This window comes from Metarhizium album, assembly GCF_000804445.1.
Source record: "Metarhizium album ARSEF 1941 chromosome Unknown scaffold_9, whole genome shotgun sequence".
NCBI lineage: Eukaryota > Fungi > Ascomycota > Sordariomycetes > Hypocreales > Clavicipitaceae > Metarhizium > Metarhizium album.
The window spans coordinates 968,609-992,221 of NW_024467583.1; the positions used below are offsets into that span (position 1 = coordinate 968,609).

Sequence of the window (23,613 nt, forward strand, 5' to 3'; positions counted from 1 at the left end):
TTGATTCTGGTGCAAGCCTACTTACAAAAGCGCGGTTGTCCGATTTTGAAGCCCATCACCAAATTTCCTGCCACCAAGTAATGCCGTCGTTCAAAATACGCCTCCTCTCCTTGTCATCGCCGCCCTCGACAAACGGGTCGAAAACAGCATGTTTACACGCATCCGCCATCTTGGTCGAGCCTCCGCAAACGACAAAGATGGCCCTCTGCAAAATCAACTTTTCCAACAATTTGGCTTCCTTGCGTACCAAATCCTGCACGTATACCTTTTCCCGCTGGTCTCTTGAAAACGCCGTGAACACGGTGAGTTTGTCTCGAGGGAGGGCGCTCCATTCGTCAGCAAAGAAGTAATCCGCATCTTTGTTACGGCTGCCGAAGAACAATATCGTCGAGGCGGAGGACTGGTGCGTTATTCGTTCGTGGATGAGTGAGCGGACGGGGGCGACGCCCGTGCCCGTTGCCATGGCAATGAGCGGCCGCTGGGCGTTGAGGGCGCCGTGGATGGGGGACAAGACGGGTTTGAGGGTGACGGTTAGGTGGGTGCTGAGCGGGACGTGGGTTATGTAGCGGGAGCAGAGGCCCTCTCGGGGCTTGCGCAGGATGGTGCGGTACTTGACGAGCGCGACGAGGAGCTCTATTCTCGTGACTGGAGAGGGGGATGCCGGGGTGAGATGCTTGCCGCCGTTGGCAATGCTAAAGTCGCGACCGCGGATGAGCGGGAACACGTCGAGGAGGTGCGACGCGGGAACGCGGACCGAGTAGAACTCTTCGAGAACTTCGATGATTGTCCTTCGGGGGCGGGTGGCGTAGTCAAAGTAATCGTCTAGAAATTCGGTCATTGTGAATTCGAGCAGACGCGCTCTGTGGTCCTCGTTGTCTGAGAAGTAGGACAGGTTTTTGAGGAACGAGCGCCTGGGCACAGCGTTGATGTCGATGTTGTGCAGGAGAATGTCGCGGAGGGTGCATGAAGACGGAGTGTATAATGTTGGTGGGAGAGTGCAGAGGGATAAATCGAGAGGCTCGTCGGCGATGGCGCCCCATTCCATCAAATTGATGACCTTTTGGACGTCTTTGGGGAAGTTCTTGGGGTAAATAGTCAGACAGTCGCCTGGGTTCACTTGCAGGGAGCTGGGCATGTCAAGGGATACGAGGCAGACATCTTGCCAGTGCGTGTCGGGCGTGAGCCGTTTTTTTTCGACAAGAGTGGCCTGTAGACCGTTGGGGAAAGGCAGTTGGTTTAGTGGCGGCGTCGAGGGCAGCTTCGTGGTGCCACCATTGATATGAGGCTTTCTGGTGACCCTGGCGTATTGGTTGATGGCGGGTGCCAATGACCACTTGGGAGGGAGCATCTCGTCCTCGGGCACGGCATCTCGTCCCTGTGGATCAGGATAGTGCTTTAATAGATGTTTCCAGAGGTCATCTGCCCAGCGCAGAAAGCTTCCGTCGATACTGGAACACGTCAGATGCCGACTTGGTACAATGGTGTGAAGGACATACCCTTCTGGAAACTGCTCATCGGCTTCGCACGGTTCAAAGAATGCAGATGCGCCTAGTTGATCTAGACGCCGGATGAGCTTCCTGGCTGCCCAGTTGAATCTATATGATAAGTTAGCCAAATGTTGCTGGTGTCCGACTGATGCAACTCACTTGAGATATGTGCTGTCGCCGAGACCGACGCATGAGTATTTCATTTGGCTCAAGCAGCCAGGCGGCAGTTTCTTACGGAGCAATTTCTTCCAGAAAAGGAGAGAGTTGTGCGGCATGTCCCCCTGTCCGGTTGTCGAGATAACGAACAAGACGAACTCCTGTTGGAGGAGTTCATTCTGTGTGAAAACAACGAGGTTAGCAGAAGCAGATGTGGGAATTCCGGTTGTTTTGCACAACCTACCAAGTTCACATTGTCCAGTTCCTCGACGCGGCTGGTAAAATGCAATCTCTGGCACAGCTTGTCGAGCTCTCCGGCCATATCCTGGGCATTACCAGTCTCGGAGCCGTACAGGACCAGGGCCGTCCTGCCTGGGCTGGTCATGTTCCCAGAGTTGGGTTGCTGGTCCTGTGAAGGCGTACAATGAGCAGAATGAGAAGAGCCAGCTAGGAGGCTGCTAGGGCGGCCGTGCCCTCACGAAAAAAGGACTGTTGAAGGGGTCCCGCAGAGGTGATATGACGGTTGATGACAAGGAACTGGTTCGTTGGAAGGTTGTGACGGATTAAAAGTCGGCGCTCCATGGGTCCGACGCTGGGCGGTGGCGTTGGCTGAGCCATTAAGATCTTATCAATCGAGCGGAGGTTGCATAGCAATCAATCTGTTTGACGGTGAAAATTGCCCCGGCCATTTATATGACATCACCAATGATCGTCGGAGAACGGCAACCTGGAATGGAATGTCTGATCGCTTTGGCGGCTTCAACTTCGACTGCGTAGGCGCAGCTTGACGGTCCTGCTCGTCTTTGTCTGGTGACATCAAGTTTTTTAAATGCTGCTTCAATGTCCGATGACCAAGGCGACTGGACACCAAGTTGTACGACCGAGTACCAAGCTCACGAGCGATGAGAGATGAGTGGTATCAAGACAGGGGTTCTGGTTCGTACATGCTGGCGGCAGAGGAAGCGAGACTCAAAGTCGGCCGTCAACTTGAAGTTCAAAGACGGAGCACATGGTGATCATATCAGGGGATTTGTGCGTCCAAAAGCCCCCAGTGCCTTCTGGGAACAGGCTAAGGGCAGGGCTTGGCCGCAGGCAAGAGCGACCAGCCGGCTGGACTTTTGGTTACCTTAAGTAACGTACCTAGGTGCCCCATTAGGTCCCTGAGTACTTAAGTACTTAGGTACCTTCGCGCGCTGCCCCTGTTGATGGTGACAGTTACTGTGACTGTGTTAATCCTTGAACATAGTTGCCAAGAGTGTGGAGTCTTGTGATAGCTGATTGGATGGAAAGTATGTTCGTTGGTGACTCTAGGGGTGATTTTAAGACTGCTGGGTGTATTAGGCTTGTCGCAGTAGCAATACTTGCAGGGGCGGCAGTCTTAGTGTTTGTTGCACTGTGATGGTGTTAGTTGCTGTGACGGTGTTAGTTAACTAATCCTAATTGCTTCCTGTCACAATATAGACAGGAGAAGGTGGCTAAATAATAATAACTATATATTGCAGCTATAATAGAGCGACTATTCTGTTGTAAATTAATTGTATTGTAGTAGTGCATAAGTCTGTTGCGTTTACTATGCTTTTTAAAATTTATAATTTAGGTAGTAATATAACTGCTCTAGACTACTGTAATAGTCCTGCGCTTGTTAGAGCTATATGCTTTATAGTAGCACTAGATATAGTAATAGTTATAAATATATATAAGTTTAATATAAAGAAATAAACTTTCTATTGTAAAATTTATTACTATAAATATATTCTTATTGCTTTCTAAACTCTTATGCTATTATAAGTCTTATCTGCTGTCTATAGAATAATATTGCTGCTATAATACTAATAATAGAAACATTTAAACTATTTACGCCTAGACTTAATTGTTAATAAATAATAATAATATACTATTGTAGCGTTCGCAAAATTAGTTAAAATAATTCTATAGCTAATTATACAATTGCATTAGCTAAGAGTTAGAGTTTTTAGTACTTTAAAGTACTTATATTAATGTAGATATAAAGCTTTATAATATAGTTTTTAGATAAAGTTTTAGTGTTAAAGAATAGTTAAGTTTAAAAGTAGGAAAATAATACTTATATTAGCACTAAATTACTTATTCTATCTTATAATTTCTAAAAGTCTAGTAAAAAATATACTAGATAGATAGCACATACTTAAAACTTACCTCTAGAGTTTTTAGTAAATAAAGCTACGTTTTATGTCTATAATATAAAATTATAGTGTTGCAAAAAAACTATAACGTTTAAACTACACTAAATTCTACTAAAACTAACATAAATAATTAGAAAAAACGCAAGAAATTTAATAATATATATTAAAAGAATGTACTAGTCTTTCTTTTAAGTTATATTTGCTCTTAAAATACTATATTGTTCTTCTGTTGTAATGTTATCTATATTGCATTTGCTATTATACGCACTATAAATACTTACTATTAATAGTATTTATCTTCTAAGCTAATTAAGTTGCTTTACAAAAGATGTCTAAAGCAGCCTAGTATATATACTAGTGCTATAGAAATGCATTACACTATAGTGTAATATTGCTAGATATTCTACTCTTCTATGCTAATAAGTATAGCAGAATTATATTAGTCTTGCTTTAACAAGCTCTAAGCTTCTCCTTACTTAATTATAGTATAGCAAACCTGTCTTTTGTGTACCTCTGTTTTCCCCCTAAAAGAATCTACACTAAGTGTAACACTTTAGTTGTTTATTAATAAGCTTTAATAATTTATATTTATAGCTGCAGTTGTAAACTAGACAAGCAAGCAGGAGAAATCTTTAAGGGATATAATAAAGTCTAGTTAGTTAGGATTAGTAGAGGTAAAGGCAATAAATATAGTAGAAAGCTAATACTTACTGTTCTGTCCCTTCTAGCTAGATTCTATATTAAAGATAGAGAGAATTAATATAGCTAGAATATAAAATAAATATTAAGTATTATATAGCCTTAGTACTTCTCTATAAACTTTATAGTCAGTAGATCTTATATATAGCATTATTCTATCTAAGTGTTCTTACCTAGTATAAGTTAATATAGACAGCCTCTTAACGCAAGACACTTGCTGTTCTTAAGTATAAGTTAAATTATATATACTAATAATAAATACAAAAAGAATAATAAAATAATGCTATATATAGAAAGAAGTTAAAGATATAGTATTAAGAGTAGTAGTAAAGATACTAAGTTAAGAATTACAAAATAGAAGAAGAAGAGGGGAGAAAATTCTATACTATAATTTTAATGTATTTAAAATAAAGATATACAACTCTTATATAGTAGGGGACTTATTAATTATTAGTTAGATATATAAATTTATTAGCTTAAGCCTAGACCTTACTAGCTAGTACAGCTGGCAAGTAGGCACAAGACCTAGGAAGAGCTCCTGCTATATCTACAACTTAATTAAACCTATAAAATCTATTAGAAGCTTAAGCTCTACTCTTTACCTTAGGCAAGTCTGCACTAGAATAGTATTATAGTTTTATAATATTCTATACTTATAGTATATAAGCTACTTATTACTATAGATTCTATAAAATAAATTATTTTCTTATAGAACTTAAGATTGTAAAGAATTAAGAGATTACTTGCTGTAATATAATTTCTTAGTTTAGTCTATATAAAGTATATATTAAAATCTATAAAAAAGAAACTACTATTATATCTTAGTACTATCTAGACCTTCTGCTCCCTAATATGCAATAAGCTTATTATAGTCTATATGCTAAATAGCTTATATACTAAACACTTAAGAATAAACTCTTTTATTTCTCTATCTAATTGTTATACTATAAAGTTAATAACAGCAAAAAGATTCTTTAATAGTACGCAAGTATATATAAATAAACTAAGGAGTTTAGCGTATTTTATAGTATTATCTGCCTACTGTATAGAGATAAAGTTCTCTATACTAAAATACAAGCGTTCTCTTATACTACTAGTAATTATTAGCTATAAGCACTATAGCTTCTAAGGTTGTTATCTAAGTCTATAATACCTAGTTATAAACGCTACTTTCTAGCACTATTAAATTAAACATTGTTCTAAATTATAAATTACAGGCACTTTACAATCTATATAGTATGCATTTCTAAGAGCAGCTAGAAACCTATAATCTTGTAGTAGTTGCTTTATTTTTATAATGCTAATAAACCTATCTTAATTCTATAGAGAGACACTATATAATGCTTGCGTTTTGTAATAGTCTAGATTATTACAGATTAGCAACTTAGAGCTAGTATAATTATCTAGCTCTATGCTCTCTCTAATTTTAGAATTAAGACTCTTAGTAAGGTTTAGACATTATACTTAAAGAGCAGAGAATATTACCTATATTTCTAGATAATAATATAAGAAGCATTTATCTAGAAGAAGCGCAATAGTAAGGCAATAGTTTTAGCAATATATTAATATTGTAGCAGCACTCTAGTAGTTTGTAGACTTAATATTGCGCTTAAACTCTCTGCAGGATTTATTAGCAGATAAGTTAAATTACTAGAACACTAGAATTATACTTATGCTTGTTCTTGCCCTAGAGAGTAAACACTATAGCACAGCTGCTATAATAATCTGCTACTTTAGTATAGTAAAGTTTAATATAAATATTAAGAAGCTTAGTCTTATTATTATACTATTAACTCTTTACAGAAGTATTAATAGAGATGTTTAATATATTTGCAACTAAGTATAGTAGAGAAATCGCAATTAAGTGCTAACTAAAGTTTGCTTTTAATATAGTAAGGTTCTAGGATAGAGAGAGTACTTATTTAGTACCTTAAGAAGAACAGCTAGTAATAACTATAAGAATTATTAGAACTAGACTTAAAATATTTATATAAGCGCTTTATAAACCTCTACTAAGTTGTACAGCCTAGCTATATAAAGTAAGAAGAAACTAAATTGCTTTTCTCCTAGTAATAACTTTATTATATATAATATATTTTTTATCTATAAAGTATAAACTACAAACAGTAAAAACTAAGTATATAAAAGTTTAATATATAGTAATAAGCTACTTTATAAATGTAAAATAAGTTGCATTATAAGTAAATCTACTATAGTCTATAAAATCCTTTATATAGCTCTTAAGTATAGTATATAAGTTTAGCTTAATGTATATTACTCTTAGAAAACACTGCAGAACAATAGAAAGAATAATATAGCTATAAGCAAGTTCTTATATTCTCTAAGAATTAAGATAATAATATAGAGATTAAAGTTATCTCTAAGTTAAAGAGAATAGAATTATATAAAACACTTTATTTGCTTATTCTATACTTTAAATAGTAAGAATGTCCTAGAAGACTAAAGAGATTAAAAGTTTTAAGAGTTCTTAGTACTTAGAATAAGCAGCATTAATAAGTTAGCTACAAACTCTATTTAAGGCAGGAAATAAGTTGTCTAATTTTACAATTAGTAAGTAGACGTAAGGCATAGCAAAGACAAGCATACTAAGAATGTCTATTAAACGCTACTAAGTATATATACTAAGTTTAGTAGCTGCCTTAAATTGCCTTATCTTTACTAGCTTATTTCTAATATACTTAGTGTTTATAAGAAGTTGCTTGCTATATTAACTAAACTTAATTATATTATAATTAAGATTAGCTTATTTATTGCTTAGTATTAAATAGTAGCAATAAGGCTTATTTGCTCTATAGCTAAGACAGCCTGCTAACTTCTGCTAAAATAGTATATCTCTAAGAATTAATTTAATAAAGAAGCAGACAAATAGCTTCTTACTCTTAATATTTAGATATATCCTAGCGTTAAGCTTATAAAGATAGTATAAACCTTTAAGAATATCTGCTAAATTAGACTTAAATAGACTAAGTATAAGCAGTATAAGACTGCTTTATTTTAATTATAATTCTTTTTTTAAATATTAAAGAATAAAATAAAGTCCTTTAATAAATTAATATATATTGTAAAATAAGCTAAATGCATTAGTAAAGAGAAACGTTAAAAGGGAAAGTATATTTAGGTTTATAAAGTAGTTAATTAAATACTATCTGCTAAATTCTTAAATTTCCTTCTTGCTATATAGTAGTATAGTTAAATATATAGGCTAGAAAGTTTTTCTTCTTTAGTTATAAAAATACTAGACAGTATATTATATACTAAGTAGTTTAGGAGAAATACTAGTAGAATTAAAGTAGTAGTTTATATAGATATTAGGAAGTTAGCTTATAACTTGCTTTACGTTAATAATACTTTTATTATTAAGAACTATAATTAACTCTTAATATATATTAAACTATTATAAAAAAAAAGCCTAGTTTTATTGCTATATAAAGTTAGGCAGAAGTACGTTAACTAGGTATATAGTTTACACCTCTAGTATTAAATTCCTCTCTACGCTCTCTGCTACTACTTACCTCCTAAAGTCTAGGCTAGTATAGAAAACCCTCCTAATATAAAGTTTTTTATAACTAGCATTTAAACAAACTTATTCTATAAAATTTAATAGCTAGATAGAGTAGCTATAGAAGTTATAGATATAGTGCCTAGAAGTTGTTCTAATTAACTCTCCCTACTAACAAGCTTACTATAGTTTAGATATCTTGCTGTCTGTAAAGTAAGCTATACTATAATATATCTTTTCTAAATTACTGCTAGAGCTAAGAAACGCTTCTAAAACAGCATAAATATTAAATATAAGCAAATCTTTATATAGTTTAAAGCAGAATAAAAGTAGCTTTTTATCTAACTACAGCATCTTCTTCCTTAGTGTAATTAGAGGTAGACTATATTGCAAATAATTTCGCAGAGTATTCTTACAAATTAGCAAATCCTTTAGTTAGCTAAGGTTGTCTACTAGCTAAAGAACCTCTACTAGCTGTTAATGTTCTTCCTAAGAGATATTATACTATTCCTCCTAAATTATTAATGCAGTTGCAAAACAGGATAACTTTAGAGGCACAACTTTATACTTAACTTTAGACGTTATATTCTCTATATACTAATATAATTAATAGTGTAAATCTCTATTTAATATTGTAATGCTATCTATATATTATTAGGACTTATTTTGTACATCTAGATAAAGTTCTTTAAGCAAATTATAATCTACAGTTGCAATAGCGTCTAAAACTACTATAGTTCTTAGCTCTAACTTAAGTCCTACATTATTTTAAGAATTATAGGTATTTTCACTAGCTAACTGTTAAGTGTCTATTATATACTATAAATCTCTATTATTAAATTTATTATTCTTAGAGATATTATTTAATACACTAAATTCACTAAGTTTACGCTTAGCACTATAGATGCCTTCTGTTAAGTTCTTATTCTATTGCTAGTCTTGTATCTCTCTATATTATATAATAGTATTAACTAAGTTTAATGCTGCTTCTGCGTTAGTTCTAACTTTATAATACTGCTATATAAGCTAGGTAGAGATATCTAAGACGTCGTCTAGGATTTTAGGTAGTTGCTTTAAGTTATCTTGTAAGAGCAAGTCTTTGTGTCTATTAATGTCTATTACTTAATCTTGCACTCTAGTATATCTATATATATTATCTTGCTTAGAATATAGATTTTGCAATTAACTTACTGCGCGTTTATAGTTGCATTAGCTTGCAGCTATATTCTTATTAATTGCTGCACTCTAGTTTTGTCTCTATTAAGAGGCTTATTCTCTAAAATCTTATGCTTATTATATAGGCAAACCTATATTATTCTTATATTCTAGACTAATAGGCCTAAATTAAGGCATCTTATTGTTCTAGTGTAAAATTGTCTAGTTATACGAAAATAAGATTAAAAATAAACCTATAAAATTTTCTTATAAATTAGTAGTTAGTATTAGTAGCTAACTATTAGTATTATTTACTTACTTACCTACTAAAACAGTAGCAGGTAACCTTACTCTGCCTGCACCTTAATGCTAATTCGTCTAGAATTTAGAACTTTCCTATTGCAGCTATCTCCTAATGCTAGCTTAAACTTAAATGCACTCCTTTCTTATCTGCAGAATAATAGTTATCTAGCTAGGTACTAAAGTAGAAAAGTTCTTTATTCTTCCCTTATCTTCTTTTCTTTTCTATTCTTCTCTTCTTCTTGCTTAACTATTACAAGAGTTATTTTGTTACTATACTACAACTCTTCTCTATGTCTCTGCTGTACAACTCCTCTACGCTTTATTTCTAGCAGGCTCTATTGTAAAATTTCATTATAGCTAAGCTTACACTACTATACTAATAATTAGTTTTACTATAAATTATTTACAGCTTAGCTAGCTTCTAGACTTTAATGCACTTAATAATATAGAAAGAATTAACTTATTGTTACTTACGCTTTATCTGCTCTCTTTATCTTTAATTCTAAATATATAGTTATTAAATAAATTTAATAAGAGCGTATTTACGCCTAGAAAGAATAAGACCTTTAAATTATAGAACTATAGAGTTAATATATATTATAGTATAGATTCTTTAAGTTTTATCTACTAACTTTTTTATAGTTAACTTTATTGCTGCTAAATATAGTAAAGAAGGCTTTAAGTATTATTTAATAAAAGAGTAATTAGCAATTAGTAAACTAGACAGCTAATATCTGCTAGGTAGTAGCTAAATTTAAATATATACTTTGCATACTCTACTTTATTAACTTTAATAAGTCTTAAGAGTTATTTGCTATTATATTTTACTTTAACTTAATTAAATTTAATAAGAAACGTAAGTACTACTATAAGTATAGTTATAGTAAGTTTATTAGCTTAGTAAATTCCTAGAAAAGTTACACGCTTAAATTATTTTATATAAGTCTCCTTCTGTAATATTATTATAACGCTATTTAGTATTCTTAACTAATAGTTAATAAGTATATATTAAGAGAGTTAGTTGTAATAATTATAACTTTAGGATTTAGACAGAAAAAAAAGTTATTAAATTTATTATATTGCAAATATTTATAATAAACAACTTTTGTGCTATCTTTAACTTCACTAGGAGCTATATTAACTTCTAGCACTCTAGCCTAAAGGTTGAGCAGTAGTGCAAAAGTGTATATAAAAATCCCATTATAAAGTTTTAAGTTTCTTATTACTAATTTTTTAGTTATCTAGACTAATCTTAGCAGTTGTCTTAAAATAAAGTACAACCTTAAGAATAAAATTATAAACAAGCAAAATCCTATAGCTAGATTAAATAAATACACTAAAAGCTAGATTAGAAACTATTAGGATAAATATAGTACATTTAATAGGTATAATATTTATTAGCTTAATATAAATAAGGTTAAATTAATCTATTAAAAGCTGCTGCGTAAAGTTAAGGCGTCTAAAACTAATACAATTAATTAAGAGGAAGAGAAAGATCTCTACGTTAATAATTTGTTTAACAACAAGAAGACATAGGAAAGTTAACTATACTTATTTTAAGCTTGCCTTTACAATTCCTTAGATAGAATTCTAGCTTGCTATAGCGTTCTTAGCTAGTATATTAGTGCGATTCTTAGGGGCTCTTAATAGTGTCTATTGCTAAGTAGTACTTTACAATTAGTATGTCTTGTTTAATTGTTTTTTTTTAGGAGCAGCTAGTGCATCTAGGACTAGGCTGCTATTTCACAATAGGCATTATTAGAATTACTTACTATACTTAATATATAAGTTATAAGAAATAGTTAATTTGCTTTAAGTACTTCTCTTTATACTTAAGAGACAAGAGATTACTTAGCTGTAGTTTTTTATAATAAATAATACTATATATAACTAATATAATTAATTAATCTATATATTCTCTGCGCTATAAATCTCTTTAATTCCTTGCCTTATTATAAATTCTTTTTCCTCTTAAAGTAAATACATTCTTATAGAGCAGAAGTATATATATAGTTTTAACTATTTATTGCTATTTTGTCTGTCTATACTTATTACGTAAAACTATATATATAGTTTTAACTATTTATTATTATTTTGTCTGCCTGTACTTATTATATAAAAGTATATATATAGTTTTAACTATTTATTACTATTTTATCTTATAGTAACTCTAGGTCTTATAGCTATACTATACTTATTATTTACAATCTAGCTTATTATTATTTTGCCTACTCTCTAAGAGTTAGTAATAAGAGTTTCTATATTATTACTTAATTATATATTAATACTTTTTGCTAGCTGTAATAGTAAGTATTTCTTTCTTTTCTATTCTTATCTAAAATAAAGCACGTCTTACTACTACTTCTTCTTACTTATTTATATTTAACTTTATATTTACACTACTACTTAGAACCTATATATAGCATTCTCCTGCTTATTAATACTACTACTTCTCTAACTTTTAGTGTTTTATTTATTGCTATATATATTATTTTATTCTTATTTAATAAGTATCTTAGCATATATTTAGTACTTAGGTTTATTACTCTCCTAGAGTTTATATATTTATATTATAGTTTTAAGCTAACTATATTAATTTAGAATTATAGCATTATTTATACAGTACTAGACATCTTTAAGTTGCTATAATAAGCTTTATTGCGCCTTTTCTGCATTATATAAGAAGAGATTAAAAGATCTAGTAAATCTTAGTCTAATAGTTATTAATCTAGCTAGAGCAATAATATACAATCTAGCGCTCTCTAAATTAAAGCTTCTAAAGAGCTAGACAAAATAGGCTAAAAAGAATTCTATATATATAATATTGCTTTAACGTTCTATTATAGAGTTGCAACTCCTAGATAGGCATTATTTTCTGCCTTAACTAGACGTAGAGCAACCTAAGACTTACAAGACTTTTAAAGTTTACAACTTAGATTATAAAGGCAGCATTATAATATTAAAGAATAGCAAGATCTCTAAGTAAGTATAGAAAAAGAAGACTTAGCTATTAAAAGCATAGAACCTAAGACTAAAAAGTAAGAAACCTTACTTTATATTAATTATAAAGTTAAATTATACTAATAAAATTTATAGAGATAACTCTACTAGAAGAAGATATAATTAAGAATGCTTCTAAAGAATCTATATTTAAGCGCAAATAGAGAAAGAGACTAGCAGCTCTAGAAGAACATAACAAAAAAGAATTATTTATTAATAAAGATGCTATAGTTAATAATTCTAATAAACTCCTAGCTAGATAAACTAGGAAATAAAGACATTTAGGAGCAAACTCCCTAAGTCCTAAAGTGCTACAATCTTCCTTTAGTTGACCTATAATTAAAGTAGAAGACTTTTATGCAACTTAGGCAGCTAATATTGCTAAGCTAGGAAACTCTCTTAATAATAACTTTATTATAAATAAAGAGACTAGCTAACTTAAAGAGACTAACTACTTAGCGCCTTCTTAATTAAGAGAATTAAGTTCTAGTATTTCTTATAACATACTAAATACATTAGTAACTCTTAATTTATCTACTATTATAGTTGCGCAGCCTAGTCTGTAATCCCTAAAGCAAGTAGAGAGTACAAAGCATAGTAATAGCAATACTACGCTTAGTACTGCTATTAATGCTGTAGATACATCTTTATGTTATTATAAAGTATTAACATTTAAACAGCAATATAATACTAACTAAGCTGCCTTAAATAATATACTTAGCACATTACTGCTAATTGCCTACTAAGACAACTAGCAGACTTAGCCTACGCAAAACGTTAGTTATAATGCTAATAGTAATGCTAAATATAATTCTAATAATATTAATCTAGCTCTTTATTAGTTTGCGCTAGTAATTATTATAGAAGATAGCAATAAGTATTTTTATTTTTTACGTTATAACACATTACAATACATGACAACATTATAATACATTATAATACATTATAATATATTACAATATTACAATACATTATAATACACTATATATTATCTTTACTTTATAGTAATTAGGAGGTAATTAGAGATACTAAGAACCTAGGTTTATAATTTTCTTTATCTAAAATGCATTTAGAACTTTATAGAACATTAAGGAACTAGGGCTTGCTGCTTAGAATAGGCTTATATAGTAGTTATAACTTTACTATTAATTGCTCTTGCTTACTAGTAATATTAAAACTCTTTGCTATAAATTACTTCTTATCTATAGTGCTACTTTACAATAAAGTTATCTAGCGTACGTAGTCCTAGTATATTAGCGTTAAGCCTGCAGCATAGCATCTGCTACTTATTCTATACAAGCTTTTTCTAGCAGCTCTTTACAAGAGGCAGGTTCTATATTATATAATTCTACTTAGTTGCTCTATTTTAGTAAAATAGAATTAATATTAAATAGCAGTATTAATTGCGCTTATAGTAACTATAGGCACTACTTATTAGTTTCTATCTGCTTAAATAAAATAATTTCTTTCTTTGCTATAGTATATCTACTGCTGCTATATTATTACTCTCTTATAGTTACTATTAGGACTTTAAGCATTATTGCTAATAAATATAGAGTTATAAATGTTAAATAATATTGCTAACGTTATTATAAAATGCTGCTAATAAGAGTCTTTCTAGTTAATTAGTATTCTTAAAAGCTTAGAACGCTGCTAAGATAAAATCTCTGCTAACACTAGTGTTAATTAGTAGTTAGTTAGAGTGTTTACAGCCATAAGTCTGCTACTAACAATAGTTATAGTAAATTTATTATAATATTATTCTTACACAATATTTTAGTCACTATTTAAGTCACTAAACCTTATGCTTATAGTTATCTAACTATACTTATATTAATAACATCTATACAGAGCGAAAACTCTTAATGCACACTATTATAGATGTACCGTGACTGTGATTCGGTCCTATTACAATTGTACACATCGATAGTCTCACCCCACTAGTCCTCAGAAACAGGGGCCGCGCGCGAAGGTACTTACCTAGGTACTTAGGTAGGTACTTAACTTAAGCACTTAAAGAACTGAGGAACTTGGGTAGGAAAGTAAGTACCTGGGCACCTGCCAAGCTGCTCCATAGCCGAGTGCGTAGACCCGCCAAGCGACCCTGTCCTGTACCTTGTCATTCATCGATGCTCCATGAACGTAGGCATGAACTTCGTACCTGGGCACTTGGACAATTTGTACGGAGTAATAAGCAACACTCACTCCGCAAGTAAGTTACCTACTTAAGTACTTAAGTAGGGATCTAGGCAGGGAGATTTTTCGTCCACAGAATCGACCTGCTGGACAATCATGCAGCCACGTCCCTACGATACCTCAAGATCATGCATGAAAGGACCTAGACAAGCCACCGCGTTCCGGCATTGGCCGTAGCGTCAACATTTGCAGCCTGGCCTGATGGATTGCTTCCTGGCAGGCGCAGTCCTGTCTGTCACTTGCTGTCGCCAGCATCCACGGAAGGCGACACTCCCATAAGACTTCGGCACCGCCTGCCTGTCGCCCCAGTGCTGCTCGGTCCCGCTTGTTCAGGTGTCCAACTGTCAACTCGTTCACTGACGACGGAGCAAGTACGTAGCCTCGGGTTGTTGTTGGTCCCGCCCCTGCCAGCAGCACTTGAGTTGACATCTGGGAGTCTGGGACCCAACCCCCCTGCCCACTCCAGCATACCCCAGCAAACGCTGCCTGGCCCGAAAAAAATTATTTCCTTCAGATATGCGACTCCTGACACCTTCTCCCCTTTTCTTCCTCTCCATCACAAAACATCAGCCAAACTTGTGACTCCGCGCAACGCTTGCCGTCTGTCTATTTCAACCCCCATCTAGGGCACCAAGCTACCCTGATCAATCTCCCTCCTCATTGCAACAGAGTTCAACCCACGAGCTTTTCTATCAACCCACCGCGCTCTTTCGGACGTCGCTTTCGCACAAGCCCAACGTTCGAACGTCATCATTCCCAAGACTCACACAGTGAATCATCCTCCATCCAACCATCAATATGTCTACTACCAACGTGGAGAAGGCTACCGATGCCGCTGTCAATGACGTTGCAAACACTCTGAGCAATACCTCAATCAGCCAGCCTGGCGACGACAAGGCCGCCGCCAATGAGGCCGCCTCGGCCAGCGCTGCAGAAGGCCGCCGTCTCTACATCGGCAACCTGGCCTACGCGACAACTGAGGGGGAGTTGAAGGACTTCTTCAAGAGCTATCTTGTGTAAGTACTTTCCTGGCCAAACTTTGGCCAAACTCGTCAGGAGAATCATGTCCCTGCCTACTTGCCTGATGATTGGTGATGCGGCCACCCGCTACTTTGATGTGGCTCCGATAGCTCCCTGTTTCCATGGAGGGTCATTGAAGGGACGATGCCGGCTCACTTGCACATTCTGTCCTGCTGGCGAAGTTGGTCACTTTTCTTCGTGAAACAAAACTATGTGTGATGACAGGCCTATTCATGTGCTTCGTATTCAGTGCAGTGTGCCTCGACCGGTATACATCATCTTCGTGCTAACAGTGCTCACAGTGAGTCCGTCTCGATCCCAAAAAACCCTCGCACTGAACGCCCAGTGGGATACGCCTTTGTTGACCTCTCCACACCCTCTGAGGCTGAGCGTGCTATTGCTGAGCTCTCTGGCAAAGAGATCCTTGAGCGTAAGGTCTCTGTCCAGCTTGCCCGCAAGCCCGAGCCTGCTGGTGATAAGCCTGAGGGGGCCAACGGTGAAGGTTCAGGTGCCGAGGGATCCCGCCGTCGGGCCTCCGGTCGAGGTCGCGGACGTGGTCGTGGCCGCGGAGGACGTGCTGCTCGCGGTGGTCGTGCTGGTGTAAGTCTCATGACGTATCAAGAATACATCCACAGACAAAGAATTAACCCGACGTTGCGACAGGACGCCGCCGAAGACAAGAAGGAGGGTGAAAATGCCGTTGCCGCCACTGACGCTGCGGCTGCCCCTGCCGAGACCGAGGGCACCACTGAGGTTCAACCATTGACGGACATTACAAACCACCACCAGAACAAGACTGACTCGGAAACGAAGAAGAATCAGGCTCGACCCCAGCGGGAGCGTCGTGAGCGCGGCCCCCCTGCCGATGGCATCCCTTCCAAGACCAAGGTCATGGTTGCCAACCTCCCCTACGACTTGACGGAGGAGAAGGTGAGATTGGACCCGGGAATCCGTGGCGTGGATTGAAAGACGTGCTGACAGGTGAAACGTAGCTCATCGAGCTTTTCAAGGCATACGAGCCCTCGTCTGTCAAGATTGCCCTCCGACCCATCCCCCGATTCATGATCAAGAAGCTTCAGGCTCGTGGCGAGGCTCGTAAGGGTCGTGGATTTGGATTCGTCACCCTTGCCTCTGAGGAACTTCAGCAGAAGGCTGTTGCTGAGATGAATGGCAAGGAAATTGAGGGCCGCGAAATTGCTGTCAAGGTTGCCATTGACAGCCCCGACAAGACCGATGAGGAGGCCAACGCTCCTCAGGAGGAGAACAAGGAGGCCACTGAGGCCGCGGCCGCCACCACTGCTTCCTAAGTGTGCTTGGCCTGTCTCCTTGCTTTGGTGAGCAGAGGTTGCGGTAGATGACTGGGAACGTCCCCTAGCCTGGATGAGAATAATTACGACGATTTTTCAAGTATATCCCTTATGGTAGATGCTCGTTCAGCTTTTTAGCAACAAGCGGGTGTGGGCACTGCTCTACTTGTTTTACCCGAGAGACATTTCATCACACAAGCTATGTCTATGTGGGTGGAGTCCGGTGGTTATTTGGGATGGCAGTGGTTTAATTTGTCTTGCCTGCTATGAAAATTTAATATCCTAACTCCATTGTGGAAACATACCAAGTAATGCATCATGGCTGATGTAGGAGGACGAGAATGTAGCATTGTGCGTGGGCGCGAATGGTATTCACATTGGACGTAGTATTGCCATGTGACGGTAAATTTGCCAAGTTCTCGGCTAGTTGGCATAAGAAAGATGGTTGCGTGCGCCAAGAGCGGCAACGAAAAGGAGATGCGGCCCGACTGCTAAAATATTTTGTTCGTCGACTATGTCGCCCCGCCGCCATTAGTCGTGACTCGTGGGGGGTGGGAATGCTCAAAGTTGGCTGATGAGCCGGGATTAGACGTCTGGAGCCACTTAGGCAGCATTGGGAAAGGAGAAGGGGGAGGAGAGGACTGGGCGTCTGCCACGGCTCTTCAACAAGCAGCCACCGCGGCCAAAAAAAAAAGGCGTCACCTCCGTTCTCCGTTCCTGAATCCCCCGAACCACCGGAAACACTGGACACCACGAACAGAACGCATTTGCATCCGACACTCGCGGCCTGTACCTCGCCCGCTCCCGCGCCTCGACACATCATGGCGTCAAAGGCCATGTGGGAAGTCGACCCTGAGACGAGGTCCAAGGTTCGCCCATCAATTCCCACGTACCAGCCAGATGGGCTGGCAGACCAAAGCCGCCCCTCATAGACACGTCTACAGAGAACGGTGCGCACTAACAACGAAGCCTATAGCTCGCCACCCTCCAGAAAGAATCCCAGAACAACATCTGCTGCGACTGCAGTGCGCCTTCTCCGCAATGGGCATCCCCCAAATTCGGCGTCTTCATATGCCTTTCCTGCGCCGGCGTGCACCGTGGTCTCGGTGTCCACATCTCATTTGTGCGCAGCATATCCATGGACGCCTTCAAAGCGAGCGAGATTGAGCGAATGCGGCTAGGCGGCAACGAAGGGTGGAGGAGATTTTTCGAGGAGCACGAGGATACACAGATGCGAGGAATCACTTGGGAGGATGCGACGATTGCAGAACGATACAGCGGCGAAGTAGGCGAGGAGTGGAAGGAGAGGCTTTCGTGCAAGGTTGAGGGCAGGGAATATGTCCCCGGTGAGAAGAAGCCTCCTGCCCCTGCGATGAAGCCCACGCCACCGCCTGCTCTGGCAGGTCAGAGAGCTAGTTCGAGGACAGCAACGCCGCTGAGCAATTCGACGAGCCGAAGCGAGAGTCCTGGCAAGGGCGGTACCGGTGTCAAGGTCAAGGTCGATGACCAGTACTTCTCAAGATTGGGCGCCGAGAATGCCTCAAGGCCGGACGATGTCCCTCCGAGTCAGGGAGGAAAGTATGCTGGCTTTGGAAATACCCCTGCGCCCACCGCCAGGACGAGCCAGGCTGGCATTCCCAACCTTGACGATTTGCAAAAGGATCCCATGGCTGCTCTCACGAAGGGCTTTGGTTGGTTTACTTCTACCGTGAGCAAGACCGCCAAGACGGTGAATGATGGTTATATTCAGCCCACTGCTAAGCAGGTTCGTACCCACCTTTGCTGCGCACCGACAATACTGTCCGCAAAGTTGAATCCCCGGATATTAATTAACCTTTGCGACCTGGCAGTTCGCAGAAGGCGACTTCGCCAAACAAGCCCAACTCACAGCCTCCCAACTCGCAAGACAAGCCCAATTGGCGGGGAAGTCCGCCCAGGAAGGGTTCAACCGCTTCGTCGAGGGCAACGACAGCAGCCACAGGAGGGATGCGCCATTGGATGCGAACCGCAAGGACTTTTGGGACGATTTCTCAAGTCTGGCGGAGCAGAGGAAGCAGACGAACAGTTCGATTGGGACGAGTGCCATGGGGATGGGGAAGAAGGGGTCTGGCGGCCCTCAGCCCACGAAAAAAGCAGATGATTGGGATGACTGGTGATCTAATCACGTTCGTTGGGGTAGTGGCGAGTACGTACTAGGGGCGTTGATGGGAGTATGACGGCTGCATGTTGACCCTCTATCATGAGTTACTCTTCCGTTTCCAGCGTGTGTGATGATTGCCAGAATGTGGCATGCTTTTATAGTTTGGTCAAATGCTAGGTCAGCCAGCGACTCGATGGTGACACTCATGAGGCAATGCCATGTTGCGAGATGAACTCATCCCAGAGCAAGTCATGTAGGCATAGCCTGCAGTATGATTGGGTAGCTGCAAAGCGCCGTCTGCTCCCTTCACTCCATACGTCAAGAATGAACTTTAGCCCGGATACTCATCATTGCTATCAAGCCTGGCTCTGAGGGCGTAGAAAATGTATCTCAAGCTCTGACCGGCGTTTGCTTCCCGGCCGGCTTGTCCCCACACAATCTTTTGCGCCAACCTCACGTGACTCGGATGGCCGAGGCTGGAGCCGGCCCTAGCCGGGACCACTCGGGCAACGGGTCATGACAGTACGCGGCAGCAGGCCCTTGCCTCTTGCAAGTCATCGACATAGCCATTGACTGCAACAATCGCCATGTCTGCTCTAAGGATCCTCGTCCCCGTCAAGCGGGTCATCGACTATGCGGTATGGAGCTCCTTCTACGCTGTACCCCAAGCATACGGCTCTCCTGGATCAGCAGCAATTGACAGGCACTTTCTTTTGTTCAATCTATAGGTCAAGCCGCGGGTCAACAAGGCGCAGACCGCTGTCGAAACAGCTGGCGTCAAACACTCCATGAATCCCTTTGACGAGTTGTCCGTCGAGGAGTCGGTCCGCATCCGTGAGAAGAAGCGAGCCCCCGGCGGCGTTGAAGACATTTGCGCCATCTCCGCCGGCCCGCCCAAGGCCCAGGACATCTTGCGAACAGCCATGGCCATGGGTGCAGATCGCGCCATCCACGTCGAAGTCAAGGAGGGCGACGATCTGGAGCCCCTGACCGTTGCCAAGCTGCTCAAGAAAGCCGCGGAGGAGCAGAAAAGCAACCTCGTCATCTTGGGCAAGCAGAGCATCGACGACGACGCCAACCAGACGGGCCAGATGCTTGCCGGTCTGCTGGGCTGGCCGCAGGCTACTCAGGCGAGCAAGGTTGAGTTCGGAGAGGGCGACAGCGTCACGGTGACAAAGGAGGTCGACGGTGGTGTCGAGACTATTCGTGCCAAGCTGCCCATGATTATTACCACAGACTTGCGACTCAACGAGCCCCGGTACGCGAGCTTGCCTAACATCATGAAGGCTAAAAAGAAGAAGCTGGAAAAGAAGACGCTCCAGGATTTTGGGTTGGACAATGAAAAGCGCCTCAAGGTCCTCAAGGTTACGGGTAAGTGCTACGTTGTGGGAGGTATCGGGACGGCACGGGGCCAGGCAAATGGAGGAAATGATTGCTAACGAATCCTTTAGAGCCTGCACCCAGACAAGGTGGCGGCAAGGTAGAGGATGTTGATGGCCTGATTGGCAGATTGAAGGAATTGGGTGCACTATAGACGAACGAAGCAAAGGATATACCTCAACAGTGCAGCATGTGACTTGCTGAGTCGGGAGGACCAGGGCTGTACAAGCTGGCGCCAAGACAATAGATTTTAAAGTCCAGGACCAAAGCTACTCGTATACGTGTCTGTTCACGTGTAGTTGGATAGTGTTGCGCGGGCCTCGTGTTGCGTCATGTTGCGTTTCACGACATGGGCAGAATTGGATAGGTGGCATGTGAATAGGAATTTTCTTGACAACTGCTCTTTGCCGTTATGTTCCTGAACGAGGAAAACAAAAGAGTCACGATGGTTTGGTGTAGCATCCAAGCTGCCCGGGAATTTACGCGTCTGAGCACACCTGTTGCAGATGCAAGTTGCCGAGAATGAATGATAAAGTGGTATCGATCAAGTAACATACACAATGACACAAGCGTGCCACACTCTTCATGTGCTGACTACAAGAATGAATGTCGTGTTTGCAGCTAGAGTAGGATCGGCATGTGGATTACAGCGGCAACAATGAAGGACGGGGTGTTGCGGAGAGCAATTTTTTTGGCAACGACATCGGCGAGAAGCTTGGTCACACTTCCCAAAGCGGCCAAGCGCATTTCCTCCAGGCGACTCCACCCCCACCAGCGCGCCAACGTTTCCAGACCACCTGTGCCCTGAGCTCGCCTGACAACAGCGTCCACAGGCGCATGAAGGCCCCCCGATGCAGCCAGCCTCCAACGCAGTTACAGCGACCGCCGGCAGCGACATGGCGTCGGGTCTGGGCACCACCCGGCCAATCAAGAAGCGCTTTGAGCAGCGGCCACCGGCAGACCTCGCAGCTGAAACTTTTTCTTCCCTCTTCTTTGCTTCGTGCCCGCGTTGTCATCGCTTCCGCTTCTTTCCTCCCACCTTCCAAAACCCGTGACTGAATACATCGTCCTCCCTGATCTTTTACGAACCTCTGCTTCCAAGCCTACCATTGCGCCTCAGATCCCCATCCGTGGATCAGCTGCTCTGAATCCGCCCTTATGAACGGGCGCCCGTCAGTCTTCACCTCTCAGGTACGTGACCGCGGCGGGTTGGTCCTATTGATTGATGAATTGCGTGTTTACCACTGCCCCGCCCCGTCCGTCTCTTTGACCGTGTGTTGCGAGACGGGCATGCGAACTCGACACGCAAACCCTCTCTCTCTCGCATCTATCCTTCTTCCGCCCATCGGCACCAATACATTGTCTCTATCATTACTTCCCGTTCTTCAATTCTCTACCTAGCAGTTTCATTCATTTGGGCCCGAATGCCAAGTACTGACTGACGCCGTCTCGACAGGATTATCTCTCCGGTTCGTCGGATTTGAGTCACCGCTTCTGCATCCCCCAACCCTAGACTGACGCTTGACTGTAGACCACCTCTGGAAGTCCCAGTCATCATAGATTGTACTTCCTGGACCTCGGATCACCCTTGCCTGCACCTTTGGTTCAAGCTTACTCTCCGCATCACGAGCTGCCATGTTCTCTCGACTGGCAATTAGACTCGCCAGACCGGCCTTCAAGCCGGTGACGGCGCTTCAGCCTCGCATGGCCATTCAACTCCGACTCATGTCTCAGGCGACTGCCGGAAGCACTGGCCGGAAAATGCCCTACAAGCCCACCAAGAGCACCGCCCCTGTCGATTCGGTGCCTGCTACCTTTACCATTCGAGTATGCCGCCGTGTCTTTGCCCACTAACACGGCATGATTGTTGACTTGTCTAGGATGGTCCTGTCTTCAATGGCACGGCTTTTGGGGCCAATGCCAACATTTCGGGCGAGGCCGTCTTCACCACCTCTCTGGTTGGCTACCCCGAGTCCATGACCGACCCTTCTTACCGCGGCCAAATTCTGGTTTTCACCCAGCCGCTCATCGGGAACTATGGAGTGCCCTCCAACGAGAGAGACGAGTATAACCTTCTCAAGCACTTCGAGTCACCCCACATCCAATGTGCGGGTGTCGTCGTCTCTGACGTGGCTCTCAACTACAGCCATTGGACTGCTGTCGAGAGCCTGGGCGAGTGGTGTGCCCGAGAGGGTGTTCCAGCCATATCCGGCGTCGACACTCGCGAGATTGTCACCTTTCTTCGGGAACAAGGTTCTTCACTCGCGAGAATTTCCATTGGCGAAGAGTATGACGCCGACGAAGATGAGGGATTCATCGACCCTGGCCAGATCAATCTGGTTAGGCGCGTGAGCACTAAAGCTCCCTTTGTGGTCGAGTCTCCTGGTGCTTCACTGCACATTGCTCTCATCGATTGCGGTGTCAAGGAGAATATTCTCCGAAGCTTGGTCAGCCGCGGAGCCTCTGTCACTGTCTTCCCTCACGATTATCCCATTCACAAGGTTGCTCAGTACTACGACGGCGTCTTCATCTCCAACGGTCCCGGCGACCCGACCCACTGCCAGGAGACTGTTTACAACCTCTCCCGTCTGATGGAGACTTCTTCCATTCCCATCATGGGCATCTGCCTTGGCCACCAGCTTCTCGCCCTTGCCGTCGGTGCCCGTACCATCAAACTCAAGTACGGTAACCGCGCCCACAACATTCCTGCCTTGGACTTGACCACTGGACTATGCCACATTACCAGCCAGAACCACGGCTACGCCATTGACGCCAGCACCCTGCCCAGCGAGTTCAAGGAGTACTTTGTCAACCTCAACGACGGCAGCAACGAGGGCATGTTGCACAAGACTCGACCCATCTTTTCCACCCAGTTCCATCCGGAAGCCAAGGGTGGCCCGATGGACAGCTCGTATCTATTTGAAAAGTACCTAGACAACGTTCGTCTCGCCAAGAGCAATGCACTCGAATACAGGGACAACCGTCCTAGCCAGTTCATATTGGATGTGCTGAGCCGACAGCGTGTTGGCGTTGAGCCTGTGTCTCTTGCTAGCGCCGCGTGAATTCGAGGCTGGTCGTGGGGTCTCGA

General features: G+C 40.7%; 5 protein-coding genes across 5 annotated transcripts; 4 read left to right on the forward strand and 1 right to left on the reverse strand.

Annotated features, from left to right (window-relative positions):
- Positions 1-55: 55 nt before the first annotated feature.
- MAM_04396 (sulfite reductase flavoprotein alpha-component) lies at positions 56-2,028 on the reverse strand (the record flags this gene model as incomplete). Its single annotated transcript, XM_040823194.1, has 4 exons — positions 56-1,448; positions 1,497-1,595; positions 1,647-1,822; positions 1,888-2,028. The coding sequence occupies 4 exons, from the start codon at positions 2,026-2,028 to the stop codon at positions 56-58; spliced, it is 1,809 nt and encodes a 602-aa protein (XP_040679073.1).
- A 13,448-nt stretch (positions 2,029-15,476) lies between these two features.
- On the forward strand, positions 15,477-17,005 carry MAM_04397 (RNP domain protein; the record flags this gene model as incomplete). The annotated part of the gene is made up of 4 exons (XM_040823195.1): positions 15,477-15,694; positions 16,001-16,298; positions 16,362-16,628; positions 16,691-17,005. 4 exons carry the CDS (start codon positions 15,477-15,479, stop codon positions 17,003-17,005), a joined length of 1,098 nt encoding a protein of 365 aa, XP_040679074.1.
- Positions 17,006-17,826: 821 nt separating this feature from the next.
- Positions 17,827-19,161, forward strand: MAM_04398 (zinc finger protein gcs1; the record flags this gene model as incomplete). Its single annotated transcript, XM_040823196.1, has 3 exons — positions 17,827-17,874; positions 17,982-18,770; positions 18,856-19,161. 3 exons carry the CDS (start codon positions 17,827-17,829, stop codon positions 19,159-19,161), a joined length of 1,143 nt encoding a protein of 380 aa, XP_040679075.1.
- Positions 19,162-19,732: 571 nt separating this feature from the next.
- On the forward strand, positions 19,733-20,679 carry MAM_04399 (electron transfer flavoprotein beta-subunit; the record flags this gene model as incomplete). The annotated part of the gene is made up of 3 exons (XM_040823197.1): positions 19,733-19,783; positions 19,874-20,516; positions 20,597-20,679. The coding sequence occupies 3 exons, from the start codon at positions 19,733-19,735 to the stop codon at positions 20,677-20,679; spliced, it is 777 nt and encodes a 258-aa protein (XP_040679076.1).
- A 1,481-nt stretch (positions 20,680-22,160) lies between these two features.
- Positions 22,161-23,587, forward strand: MAM_04400 (Carbamoyl-phosphate synthase; the record flags this gene model as incomplete). Its single annotated transcript, XM_040823198.1, has 2 exons — positions 22,161-22,352; positions 22,406-23,587. 2 exons carry the CDS (start codon positions 22,161-22,163, stop codon positions 23,585-23,587), a joined length of 1,374 nt encoding a protein of 457 aa, XP_040679077.1.
- Positions 23,588-23,613: the final 26 nt, after the last annotated feature.